General features: G+C 43.8%; 1 protein-coding gene across 2 annotated transcripts; it reads right to left on the bottom strand.

The window, feature by feature from the left end:
• Positions 1-1,280: 1,280 nt before the first annotated feature.
• On the bottom strand, positions 1,281-12,334 carry RDH12 (retinol dehydrogenase 12). 2 transcript variants are annotated; one of them, XM_033106960.1, is made up of 7 exons: positions 12,047-12,334; positions 10,506-10,624; positions 9,856-10,011; positions 9,069-9,173; positions 8,048-8,257; positions 5,898-6,087; positions 1,281-3,532 (listed from the first exon to the last, which is right to left on the bottom strand). In XM_033106960.1, exons 1-7 carry the CDS (start codon positions 12,112-12,114, stop codon positions 3,430-3,432), a joined length of 951 nt encoding a protein of 316 aa, XP_032962851.1. In that variant the 5' UTR covers positions 12,115-12,334; the 3' UTR covers positions 1,281-3,429. The 2 variants fall into 2 exon arrangements, with proteins under 2 accessions (XP_032962851.1, XP_032962852.1); XM_033106961.1 differs by having other exon boundaries at positions 8,138-8,257; positions 12,047-12,262.
• Positions 12,335-12,602: the final 268 nt, after the last annotated feature.

Genomic DNA, 12,602 nt, shown 5'->3' on the forward strand with positions numbered 1-12,602 from the left:
CTGGGGGAAAAAATGTTCTGCAGAGAGAAGATTCCAATTCGATAAAAATGACTATTTGAATGTGTGGTAGAGGAGGAACCCAGCCTTGTGAGCAGATTTACTCAAGAACCCTGCACCACCAACACCAATACCAATACCAGTACCAATACCAGTACCAGTGTGCTGCTTGGATATGGCAGCTGGAGCCACTCCTTGCAGCCCATGCATGGCTTTGGTTCTTCTACCTCCAACCAGCCATCTCTGACAGGCACAAAGGCCCTCACCTCAAGCCCACCCCTCTCGCCTCAGTGTTTACACTGCTTATCCTTCAACTCCCACACTCATGGTCTGCTTGCTCTCCTTGATGCACAGACAGCAACCCTGCATGCATGCCTTACACATTTCACGCTCCTGGGTTTTGATTTATGCTTGTTCCTCCAGCCCAGAGGAGACATCCAGGATCATCAATGCCGTACGTGCTCTTCACCAGCCCTGTCTCCGCACTCTTGCATGGCCTTTTCCTGGTTTTCTGTTGTTGTTCCCCATCCCCTCTTTTTTTCCCTTCATTCTTCACCAGGCTTTACACTGGACCCAACAACCTGTGAGGCACTGGGTCCCAAGAGTGAACATATGCGTATATTGGTTGCTTCCCCAGTATTACTCGCCTCAACCCTTCGCTCATTCATGTTCCCAAATTTTTCCTTGAGGGAATTTGTTGCTTCCTCCACCGTGGGAAGCAGTAGAGCATGGCTGTTAAGAATGCAGGTTCTAGAGTCTACCAGGGTCCACTCTACCACATATCAGCTGTGTAAACTTGGGCAAACTACTCAACTTCTCTGTGCTTCATCAGTAAAATGGAGATAACAATAGTACCTCCCCCAGGGGGTTCTTGTGAGGACAGCTTATCGTAACTAACATGGTGCTTTATGTTAGTTATAATAGTAGGTAACACTGGGGATAGGTGGGTGGGATGAACCCCAGTATTCATTCAGGCCAGTGAGACACAAGGAGATTTGCTGGGGTTCCTGCAAAGAAAAGCTTCCACTCTTTTTAGAAGGACTATTTCTCTTTCCCTGATTTGAACAAACCAGCAGTAAAAAGACATGAGACAACCATGGAAACTTGAATTCCATGTTTTAAGGAATGATCAGGAATTATTAATGTCGGTAGGAGTTATATGTCAACATAAGAAATGTCCAAACCTGTAGAGAATTTTTATGAGTTTATTTGAGACAAACTGATGATAATTTCCAGCAAGCAAAATATCAACTGATTGAGACAATGCTCCAGAGAATGGCAGTTTTGCAGCTTACTTTATACGTTAGAATCAAAGGAGGAGACATAAGGAGGGTTCCATGAAATCTATTGGTCGTAGGTTAAGGAGAGAGAAAGCAAAACAGAGAAATCTCTAAGACTGAATAAAAAGTAAAATGGAAGGACATATCTTTTACATTAGTGGGCACAGAATAGGTAATAATTAACATTTACAGCACATAGAGCTGGTATGCGGGGAACAAGATAACAGTGAGGGGTTCTGTGGTCTCCTGCTCTGGTGGTCTTGGGCTCTCGGGCTGGGGGTTGTGCCTACGAGGGGTCTAGAAAAGAAAATTACTCAGATATTTCAAAAGTATGTTATCCTAGATGCACGAGAACAATGGACGGAGCTCACTTAAGGTAAACATTGACCTTTGCTAAGGAAGCTATAAGCCTGAGATGTGTCAGCCAGGAGACCCAAATGACCTGCCCAGTTAGGACTTTGTGATCAGACCGTCCTGTGTTGTGGTTACTTTCGGCCTCTGAGTTTGTCAGGCCTGCCACGTGGCCCCCCTGAGCTTGTCCGGTTTATTGCATAGTCCCCTTTTTGTCCCCTTTTGTGATATTGTGGTTCTGTAAAACACAAATGTTCTTCTTTAGATATGCAAATTAAAGTATTTAGGGTTGAATGTGTGATGTCTGGAATGTGCTTTCAAATATCTCACTCCACCCCCCAAAAAATATCATGGGGGAAATATAGATGAAACAAGGTTGACAGAATATTAATGTTGAAGCTGGATGACAGGCAGGTACATGGGGATTCATGATACTATTTGCTCTACTTTTGTCTGTTTGAAATTTTCCATCAAAAAAAAGTTTTTGATTTTTTTTTTAAGTCTACTTGATATGAAAGGAAAGGGCAAAAAGATGCCCTTTGGCTGCTTTAGAACTGGAACCAATGACATGACTTCTTGGGTCTCCTGGCTGACACATTAGGCACATCTCCTCACCTCTTCTTGGTGACCTTCAGCACTTGAGGCAAGAAGCAGGTCACCTGGGGCCATAGCACATGAGAACAGAGAGGGCAGAAAAGAGAAGAGCTATGGTTTCAGGAAGAGAGTTTATCTAGGCTTAGTTTTTCTGGGTCTATGTACCAAATTAAATCCAGTCCCATACTACCTCTGGCCTTAATCTACAGTGGAGCTCAGCATCAATGCAACTAAGTCACTCCTATTACTTCTTAGATAATAAAATGTGAAAGCTGGAAGAAAATTTAGAAAATACACAGCTGAAACATCTTATTTTGATCCTCTTAATGCATTATAAGATGTGATGTAAATTATAAGAAGGTTATGGGTGGTGGGTAGGGTGAGATACTACTCACTAACTGGAAGGCGGACTTCCCTCTTTGTTCCATTTCTCTCTTGTTACCCTGAGAAAATAAATAAGGCAATGAGATGTATATGCAGTCCTTTATATTCTCTGAAAATTGAGGTAAAGGGAACCCTTTAGAAAAATAAACTATCTACATGATTGAAAATGGGAAGGTCCAAACATACACATTGTTATATGTCAAATATATCTCAATAAAGCTAAAAAAAATTTTTAATTTTTAAAAAAGAACTGGAAAAAGAAAATGGGAAGGTCCAGATTCATGCAATGTCTCCAGGGTACTTAGAGGAAGGAACCTAAGTTGGCCAAGGTTAAGCCAAGATTTTCCTGAGTTGGTCCAGACTCCAGAGTTGTAAATAGTATTTCAAACAGGAAAGTGATCAGTCAAGAGTTGGAGTCTACAGTCCCTAGAAATATGTAATACTGATGGTCCTGTCACCTGAGCTGAGCATGTAGCTGGCATTTCTGATACTGGTGAGGAAATTGACCCAATTTCCCAGCCTCTTTTGCAATTCCCGTGCCCAGCCTGGCATATGCCTACTCCTCTTGCCCCGAGAGGGTGGCCAACTCTTCAAGTCTCACAGAAGAATGCTCTGAGGGTATGAACATCTCACGCCATGAACCAGCCTCACAAGAGGGATTGGTTATGCAAAGGTTTCCAGAAGGGTCAGGAGAATCAGAGGAGGGCAGGATTCACAACAGCAGCCAGCCAGTAGGACAATCCGTCAAGGTTGGCCTTCTCCTTGGTCCCCTTTCATTATGATGTAGATTGGGCCTGATACAGCTATGGCTCTTCTACCAGCTCTACTTCCATTGGATTCCTAGAAGCTCACAGCTGACATTCCACAGGCGCTCAGCTGTTTTGTTATTTCGGGCCCTTGGAGACACCCAGGTCCTCGTGCAGTCACTGGAGGGCAGAGAAAGAGCGTGAACATCCAGGAGTGGAAATGGACAGTCTGGAAAAGTCTATGGCCTCTTTCTCAGACTCTGTTTCTCAATGTATAAAATCTAATACTGGATGAAAAGAAACTAATTGTATTGAAATGCAGTTCTTAAACATTGTCAAACCGAAATCTGTGATATATTCATAGTAATAGATAGGCTTCTTTATTAAATGTATTCTATAACAAGAGCTAGCACTGGGTCTAATAACCACCAATTTCAAAGTAGTGGTGAGCAGAAGTGACAATCTGAGAAATCTGCAACAACTGTAATATGACATGAAAATGTCACATGTGACATAAAAATATAGTTTTATTGGTGACAAAGTCACAGGTATCACTACTAACCCTGCGGTTCATAGCCTGTATTTATAAGTAAAGGAAAGGCCAGATTTCAGATAGAGGTTAGTGAAATTAAAGAGGAAATTACCTTCCCATCCGACTTTACACCGACCGACCCATGAACCCTAAACTAAGCGCCCCAGTTTTTGTTTTGGGGGAGTAGGAGATGGGGGACTAGAAGGATGAGGGGATGGGGGCAGAGCACAATGCTCATGATGTTTTTCTTTAAATAATACTGTTTCTAATTATAAATGTCCTGTATAACACCTGGAAAATACAATAATGATAAAAAAGAAAAGGTTATTATTTAATTACTTTTCCCTATACTCTCGTTTGCTTTGTGTACTATAAATAGATATATAGTCTTTCTCTCTTTCTTTTATATAAAACTAGAAGCATATTGTATCTAGTTTGGGGAGGATATCTCTCGTTAAAAATGTATATTTTAATTGTACAGTAATAAATAAATATACAATCTTTCAAGTTTTTTTAATAATAAATATCTGGAATAAAATGTTAAAATCCTTCACACTCCCTCTCATTCTTCCTCAAACTCTCTGGAAGTAACCATTACTACTGTTTGCTGTGCATCGTTCCAAACTGTTTTCTAGCTATTTACAATGAATAATTATATAGATCTGTATTGTAGTTTTTTTCTCACAATATTAGATCACCAACATTTTCCTGTTAAATATTATTTGAAAATATTGTATTTAGTGACTGTATAGTATCTTATCACATATTTAAGACTGTGATGTTAAACACCCAGACTGTAGGGTAGTATTATCTAATAGAAATATGATGTGAAATACAAATGTGAGCCACAGATGTATTTTTAAATTTCTAGTAAAATTTGTAGTGTATTTTAAAAGTAAAAAGAAATGGATGAAATTAATTTTAGTAATATATTTTATTTAACCCAATGTAGCCAAATCATTTCAGCATGTAATCACTGTAAAAAATTATTGAGATATTTTACATTTCTATTGTCATATTATATCTTCAAAATCTGGTACACATTTTACACTTACAGCACACCTTAATTTGGAGTAGCCATATTTCAGGTGCTCAATAGCCATATGTGGCTAGTGGCAACAATACTGAACAACACAGCACTAGAGACAGACTGCCTGGGTTTAAAACCCAGGTCTACCACTTTCAAGCTACATGACCTTGAGCAAGTTAATTATTCTGTGCCTCAGTTTACTCACCTGTAAATGGGGATAATAATATTATCTACCTCTTTGAGCTGTGATGATTATATGAATTTATACATGTACAACACTTAGAAGAGTGCCCAAACACTTTGTAAGAGCTCAAACAACATTAGCTGTTATCATTTATCAGTTCCCCTATTGTTGGACAGTGAGGTTGGTTCCAATGCTTCACTTAATAAATGGTGCACCAATGAACACCCTTGATTGAACAAAATAAAACAGAAGAGCAGACTAGGCTGAATCAAGTCATGGATAGGAAAGAGATTTAATCCTGGGCTTCCTTTTATTCCCAAACTCTGCTTGTATATTGAGTTTGTGATAAGACTCAACACTGAAATGTCTATTTCTATATTCTAACCGATAGTGCCAATCTTGGCAGCATTGGGAGATAGAGTCCACACTGGGGAGAGGTGACCTTGCCCTGGGCTTTGTGCTAAGTTGTATTAAAGAATTCATGGGGAAAAAAGTCAGCCAATAGCCTCACGGAGGAGAAAAAGGATCTAAAGGGCTTGCTAATGTTCTTTCCAAGGCATGACCAACAGGTACAGTCTTCGAACAGCTCTCAGAAAGCTATAAAGTTTTCCTGGAAACAGGTACAAAAACAGAGCCATAAAAGCAACTCTTGCCAAGTTTCTAATGTAACTTCCCTAGGAAAAGGAACAGCATTTGGTTTGCAGGCCCAACCTCAAACTTGGATTGTCCTATCAGGCACAAACTCGGCCACGTGGGGTGCACTCAGGTGGTGGAGAGAACCTGCACCGCCTCCACAAACCTGAAGTATTTGCCGCTCAGAGGCTCCAGGCCCTCAGCCAGGGCGCAGTGCAGGCTGGTCTGAGCCCCCTCCCATGCCGACTTGAGGAAGGGGGAGAAGAGCCGCCAGAGCAGGCACAGCAGGAACGAGTGCCGGACCAGCTGGGAGCGGACGATGCCTGGGTGCACCGCGTAGGTGGTGACCCCCGTGCCTACGGCAAAGAAAGCACAGTTAGACCAGGGACACACTTCTGAGCCCACTGACACAGCTCACCACCTGCCACAAAATGCACAAGTGAGAAGGGATTCAGGAACCCAGGTTCAGAAGGTGCATCTCCTAGCCAGGTGAACTCTGATTCGTAATTAATTGATCTTTTCCCGGAAGACATAGCCTTCTCAGCCTTCTGTGTTCCACAAGGAGTGCTTTCTTCGTGGAAGGTCCTTTTATTTCAATGTCACTTTTCTCTGTAGCTTAAGTATTAATAATAGAAACAATAGTTGTACAGCTAGTACTATTACTAATAGCAGTGGTAGTATCAATTACTGACAAGGGTGTCTTTGGAATTTCTATAGGAGGGGCTTACGGGAAGCAATCTGGTTGAAAGGTAGGAAGCTAGTGTTTTGTGCTGCGTTTGCCCGGCAAGCACATTTTACGAGGTGTAGGTTGAGGGTGCTGATGAGATGATGGGGGTTAACATGCCCGGAAGACACCAGGGGGTGCTTCCACTATGTTTAGTACTTATTATGTGCAAGGGGCGTGCTACATGCTTTACATACATTATCTCATTTCATTCTCAAAGAGGCTTGTGAGGTAAGTACCGTGTTTCCCCGAAAATAAGACCTAGCCAGACCATCAGCCCTAATGCGCCTTTTGGAGCAAAAATTAATGTAAGACGACCAGGTATTTATATATCATATCATATCATATCATATTATATAAGACCCGGTCTTACATTGTATTAAAATAAGACTGGGTCTTATATTAATTTTTGCTCCAAAAGACGCATTAGAGTGATGGTCTGGCTAGGTCTTATTTTCGGGGAAACACGGTAATGTTAAGTTGCCCATTTACAGCTGAGGAGACTGAGTTCTCATTACAGAGGGGTTAAGTAAATTGCCCAGGGTCATACACTAGCAGGCTGCAGGGCCAAGGTCTGAACTCTGATGTAAAGAGCATCAACTCTGGAGATAGACTATCTGGATTTGAATTCCGGCCCAGCTAGGATACTTACTTGGTCAACTTTCTTACTATATCTATGCCTATCTCTTCATTTGTAGCACAGGGAAAAACAGTAGCACCTCCCTCATAGGAATTGAATTAAATAAATTAAGACACATATAGTAAATGGCACCCATAAAACTCTTAATTATTATTGTCATTATTATTACTTCTTTTAGTGATTACCTTATTCTTCTACCTTCTGCGTTCTGATAGTAAATACCATTGTTCCCAAACTCGGGCTTACTCAGTGTAGCAAATGGTCCCCACAATTTGCAGATGTCAAAGCCAGCAGCTCATCAAAAATTCCAGCAAAGCACAGAATTATAGGACTAAGAGCAGCCTCACCTTTTTTAAAGTTGAGGGGTTGCTGTCAGAGGAGGGTAAAGGTCCATGCCTACATACAGACATGGCTAGAGTATGGTAGAGCAAGAACTCAGACCTGGGCTGACATCCAGCCCTAGCTCCCTGTCTCCAGGCAGTGGCAACTCCGGCGCTCAGCTAACCATGTGACCCTCAACAAATGGCACACAGAAGGTAGTACCCTGGATTTAAAGCAGAGTACCCACATTTCAATCCTGACTCCTTCACTTGCCATATAACTTTGGACTAGCAACTTCTTTAGACCTCAGTTTAGACCCATATAACAGTAATAATAATAATACCTTCTCTGCCTGTTGCAAGAAGTTGTTGTGAAAAATCAAATCAGATAATAAATATAAGATGTGACATAAATACAAGGTAACTATAGATTCCTAACTGCTATTCAATTTTAAGCTTCCTGAAAGCAAGCACTCATTATTCTGCTTATAACCTCATTCTCCTTAGTGCACAGAGATACCACTGGAATATACATGTTTGACATTCTAACTTCAGAAGTTTCTGTGAAGTTCTAATTTGGACTGAAGACCCTGCTTTTCCTACCTTAACCCTGGCCCTGTCTCCACACTTACCTTGGAGCCTCTTGGCCAGCTCACGAGTAAAGAGCACATTGGCCAACTTGCTGTGGCAATAAGCAAAACCCCGGCTGTAGCGCTTCTCACCCTGGAGGTCGTGGAAACGAATCTTGCCAACGTAGTGGACCACTGATGACAAGTTCACCACCCGTGCAGGGGCAGATTCCTTCAGCCGCTCCAGGAGCAAGTGGGTGAGAAGGAAGTGGCCTGCAAGGAGAGCCAGCAGGGAAGATTAAAGAGCGGAGTGGCTGCCCAGGTTCAGGGTGTGGGACCTAATGACAGGACTTCGGCCTTAGCTCACGATCTTTTGGGTGTGAACAAATTTTGATGTAACTCAGTGCTAATGATCAGTCTGAGTAAGTGGATTCCTTAAGACAAGAGCTAGAATATAGGTAAGGCGATATAGACTTGATCTGTACTTGTTTGCCCCTCTGTCTTTGCCCCCGTCAAGAGGAACAGAGGCCCCGTCAAGAGGCCCCTGCTGTGGCCAGTACCACACAACTATGGGTCCAGGTACACTCAAGTACAGAAGGAAGGATGGAATAGTTAGGGAAAGAACATTTTCCTAGGATCAGAAGACATGTTCTATGATCTCCTCACTGGAGCCATCACCTTAAACTCTGAACCCCAGCCTCTTTCATAACTCAAGTCCTCAAGGTTTGCCTCCTCCATGGTCCAACCTTTGGCTTGCTCGGCCCTCAGTTAGATGTGACCCTCCTGCACCCCCCACAAACCTTGCTTGGCAAACCTTGCGCTACCCCAACCCCATCCAAGAATGGCATTATTCCTCCTGGTATCTCCAAAGTTCGGGGGTTTCTTAATGTTATGAGTAGGAGGATCTCACTTTTGTGGACTGGTCAGGAAAGGGAGAGTGAGCAAAACACCAATATGTCCAATCCATTGGAAACCTGGGTTCTAACGAAGATCACTGGAGATTCTCAGCACTAGTGTAAGGTCATCTGTCTACAGAGAGCAAGGTGGGGTCAGCCTCATTGTTCAGTCACTCAAAGACACTTACCCAGGTGGTTGACTCCCAGGTGTGTTTCAAAGCCATCAGCCGTCTTAGAATATGGACACATCATCACTCCTGCATTGTTGATCAGAACGTGGAGCTGCTTTTCCTCTATAGCACAACCAAGGAGACCCGGTAGTTAGCAAGGAGTCTGCTAGCTGCCTGTCACAGTCCTGAGTATTTGCTCCTTGCCTTTGGACCTGTCTTAGTGATATTCAGTAACTGCTGTCACTTGGGTTTCTAACTCCAGTTACTGATATCTTCCTGGACACCACTCATTCATTCATCCATTCATTCAGCAAATATGTACTGACTACTGACTCTGGGGCAGGCCCACTCTGCCGGGCACTGGGCATACAATAGTGAAACAAGACAGACACGGTCCCTGTCCCTCACAGATTTCATTGTCATCGGTAAAAGCTAGTCATTTTCCAAGATACAGAAGAATTTTGGCAGCAGCACAACATCATTGGGTGTCTGTGGCCACAGGTTGATTTTCCAGATGAAAGAAGAGAGTGGCATCAGGACCACACCTTGATGCCAGGGTGCAAGCCCAGACAGGGAGCTCACACCTCCAACATTCCCATTGCTGAGGCAAAAAGATGATAAAGATCCTGCCCAACTTGTCCACCTACCATCCCTTTGCCAATTCCCTGCCCTTCTGGTTCATGTGGCAGAACCTGTCCAGTGGAATCAATGATGGTTCTGATATAAGAGTTAGAGGTGATCACAGGTGGAACAGCCCTGCCCACACCCAGCTTCCTGCTTTTCTAGCTACTCACCGGGATCTTACCTGCCAGAAAGCCCTCAGCAAAGGCCCGGATGGATTTGGTATCAGATAGATCCAGTTTCCGCACCAGCACCTGGGAGTTCTTTGTATCGGCTCGAATTTCACTGGCAGCAGACTCCCCCTTCAGTACATCTCGGCAGGCAATGTATACTCGTGCTCCTGGGGCCAAAACAAAGAAAGGGCAGTGTGTTTAGATCCTAAGCTGAAACAGAGTATAGTGAGCTTGGGACAGGTGGACAGAGCATTCTAGAGCCATCTCGAAAACCGTGAGAGGCTATATTGCCACGTCAGAATTCTCACTGCAGTACTTCTCAGGCTCTTTGCTATCAGCTTAACTCCAGGCTGGGAACCCTGTTCTTTACACTGATGTTTAACGTTGTTTAGCATGTCCTTTTAGAACAACGGACTTGACCAATACTATATGAACAGCCTTGTTTTCCTTACTTTATAAAATAGGAAGGGAGCAGGGAGGGAGGAAGGCTTGTTTAAGGGCACAGAGTTAGTTGGTGTCACAGCTGGACTTGAATCTCAGGCTCCTTGAATTCCTGGCCAGAGCCTCCAAGCTCAGGAGGAAAGACAAGGAAATGTGGGCAGAGCCCCAGTAAGGAAGGCAGGAGAGGCTGCGCTGTGGACACAGAAGTGGAAGGACTTGCCTCTGCGAGCGAGCTCTCTGGCCGTCTCCTTGCCAATGCCTGTGTTGGCTCCGGTGATCACCACTACCTTCCCAGGAAGCTGCACAGTTGTTCTACAGACCCCACCAGCAAAGAACTTCCTATAGGCGAGGGAAACAAAAGCATTCATGCACCATCCTTCCCCATCTGACTGAGACACATAAAATCCATCCAGCCTCAAAAGAGGGATTGCTTTCTGTTCTCATCAGGTGACCTAAAGAAGCTAGTCTTCTGGATGTTTTGCCACTGGGCAAAGGAGTCTCCTGCTTAGCAGCTCAAGTTGGAAGATCTTGTGCAGAAGCTACAAAGGGTCATCTGGACAAACAGAATAAGTGCTCTTTAGCCAGGGCCAATGGAGACCTTCCTTATTAGATAACAAAGATAACAAAGCTCTGATCTCTAGAGGTTTCCAGAGGTCAGCTTCCTCCTCTAACCTGCCTTAAAAACATATGGGTAACGAGCCTTAGTGGAGTCAGTGGTCCTGAGCCCTAGGTCTTCAAGAAGCATCAACGGTGAGTAACTGATGAATAGCTTCTTGAGAGGGCCCCACATGTAAATATGGCTCTTGGGCTGTCTCTCCAGTTTTAGGGAGACAGCACCTTCAGAGACTTTTTACCGTCCTCCTAGAGATGCCATTCTAGCCATCGGCACACACACACACACACACACACACACACACAGAGAGAGAGAGAGAAAACCATCCTTGTTCAGACCACTGTGCACAGAGCATCCTTTTACATCTAGTTGACTTGGCAAGTTCCAAAAAGAGGACGGAAGTGGGGACAGATGATTTCCCGAGCATCATTCAATGGCCACGCAGTAGGCTAGGCACTTTTCATAGGGAATTTATTTTAATCCTCTCAACCATTCTCTTATTATCCCCATATTACAGTGGAGAAAACTGAGGCACAAATAAGATCGAGTCACTTGCTAATGGTGGCAAAACTGAAATTTGAACCCAGGTTTCTATGCCAGGACGTAGAGCCACACTCTGTCCCTGATATGTCCACATAACCTTTATCATTGGCAATTTTAAATTCTCTACCCAGAACATAAATTTCTTTGACACCTCCAGAAATCCCACAACAAAAGAGCCATCCCAAAACTTTAGTTGAGAGAAGAGAGGTTGTTTCCTTCCTCCAATGCTTGGTCCTTAACAATGAGTCCCTCAGCAGTGACCACCCGTGGACACTCAGCAGGGCCACCTTGACTAGACACAGTGAACCCAAGGGAACACAGTGAAAGAGCAAAGACTCAAGCTAAGTTGTCTGTCAAGCTAATTAATAGAGTCATCCACTCAGCCTTCCACTAGCATCCTCTCCCGGCCTCAGGTGCTGCCTTCTCGTTTCCTACCCTGATATCGTAATCACCTCCTCCCTTCCTGCTTTTTCTGCCCTGACTTTCTCTCTTTTGGCCCCGATCCCTCTTTTTTCAGCAGCTGAGAATTCACCTACTTACAAGCTCCCTAGTTCCCAATTCAGAGCTTTGTAAAATATTGTATGAGTCACTGAATTAAGACAAACCTGATGGAAGGAGCTATCATGTACAGGAAAGAAAGGAAGGAGGCGAGCAGTCCCAAGATAACCAGCATCTTTTCAGCTTCTTTAGTTGCTGCTGCTTTAGCAAAAGCAACTTCGACTCCGACTCCGCTCGGGCTCCTGGCCTGGTTCCAACTCTTGGCTGCTTCTTGCTGCTTCTCCCTCCTCTAGCTCCTCTTGAGCTCTCAGCAACAGCCTGGCTCTAAGCATAGCCCAGAATTCTATTTAAATCCGAGAGCTGTCAGAGCACAGCCTGCTGGGAGATGTAGTCCTGGGGGAGGATGACGGAGGAAGTAGAACCTCACACTAGCAAAGAAAATGAGGGGAAATGGAGCAATTGCCCTCTACATCTCCCACCCTCGGTTATTTCTCTTATCTAGGGAATGTGTTCTCCCCAACAACCTCCACTTCTACTGCTGCAAGATAGAAAATTTTTAACTTCAGCATCAGACCCCATGATACTTGAAATCCAAATGTGATTGAGATAGGAAGACAAGAAACCCCCAAAAGAACGGTGAGAGAAGTCAGGATAGCGGTTTCC

The sequence above is a fragment of the Rhinolophus ferrumequinum genome, chromosome 6 (genome assembly GCF_004115265.2).
Source record: "Rhinolophus ferrumequinum isolate MPI-CBG mRhiFer1 chromosome 6, mRhiFer1_v1.p, whole genome shotgun sequence".
In the NCBI taxonomy this organism is placed as follows: domain Eukaryota; kingdom Metazoa; phylum Chordata; class Mammalia; order Chiroptera; family Rhinolophidae; genus Rhinolophus; species Rhinolophus ferrumequinum.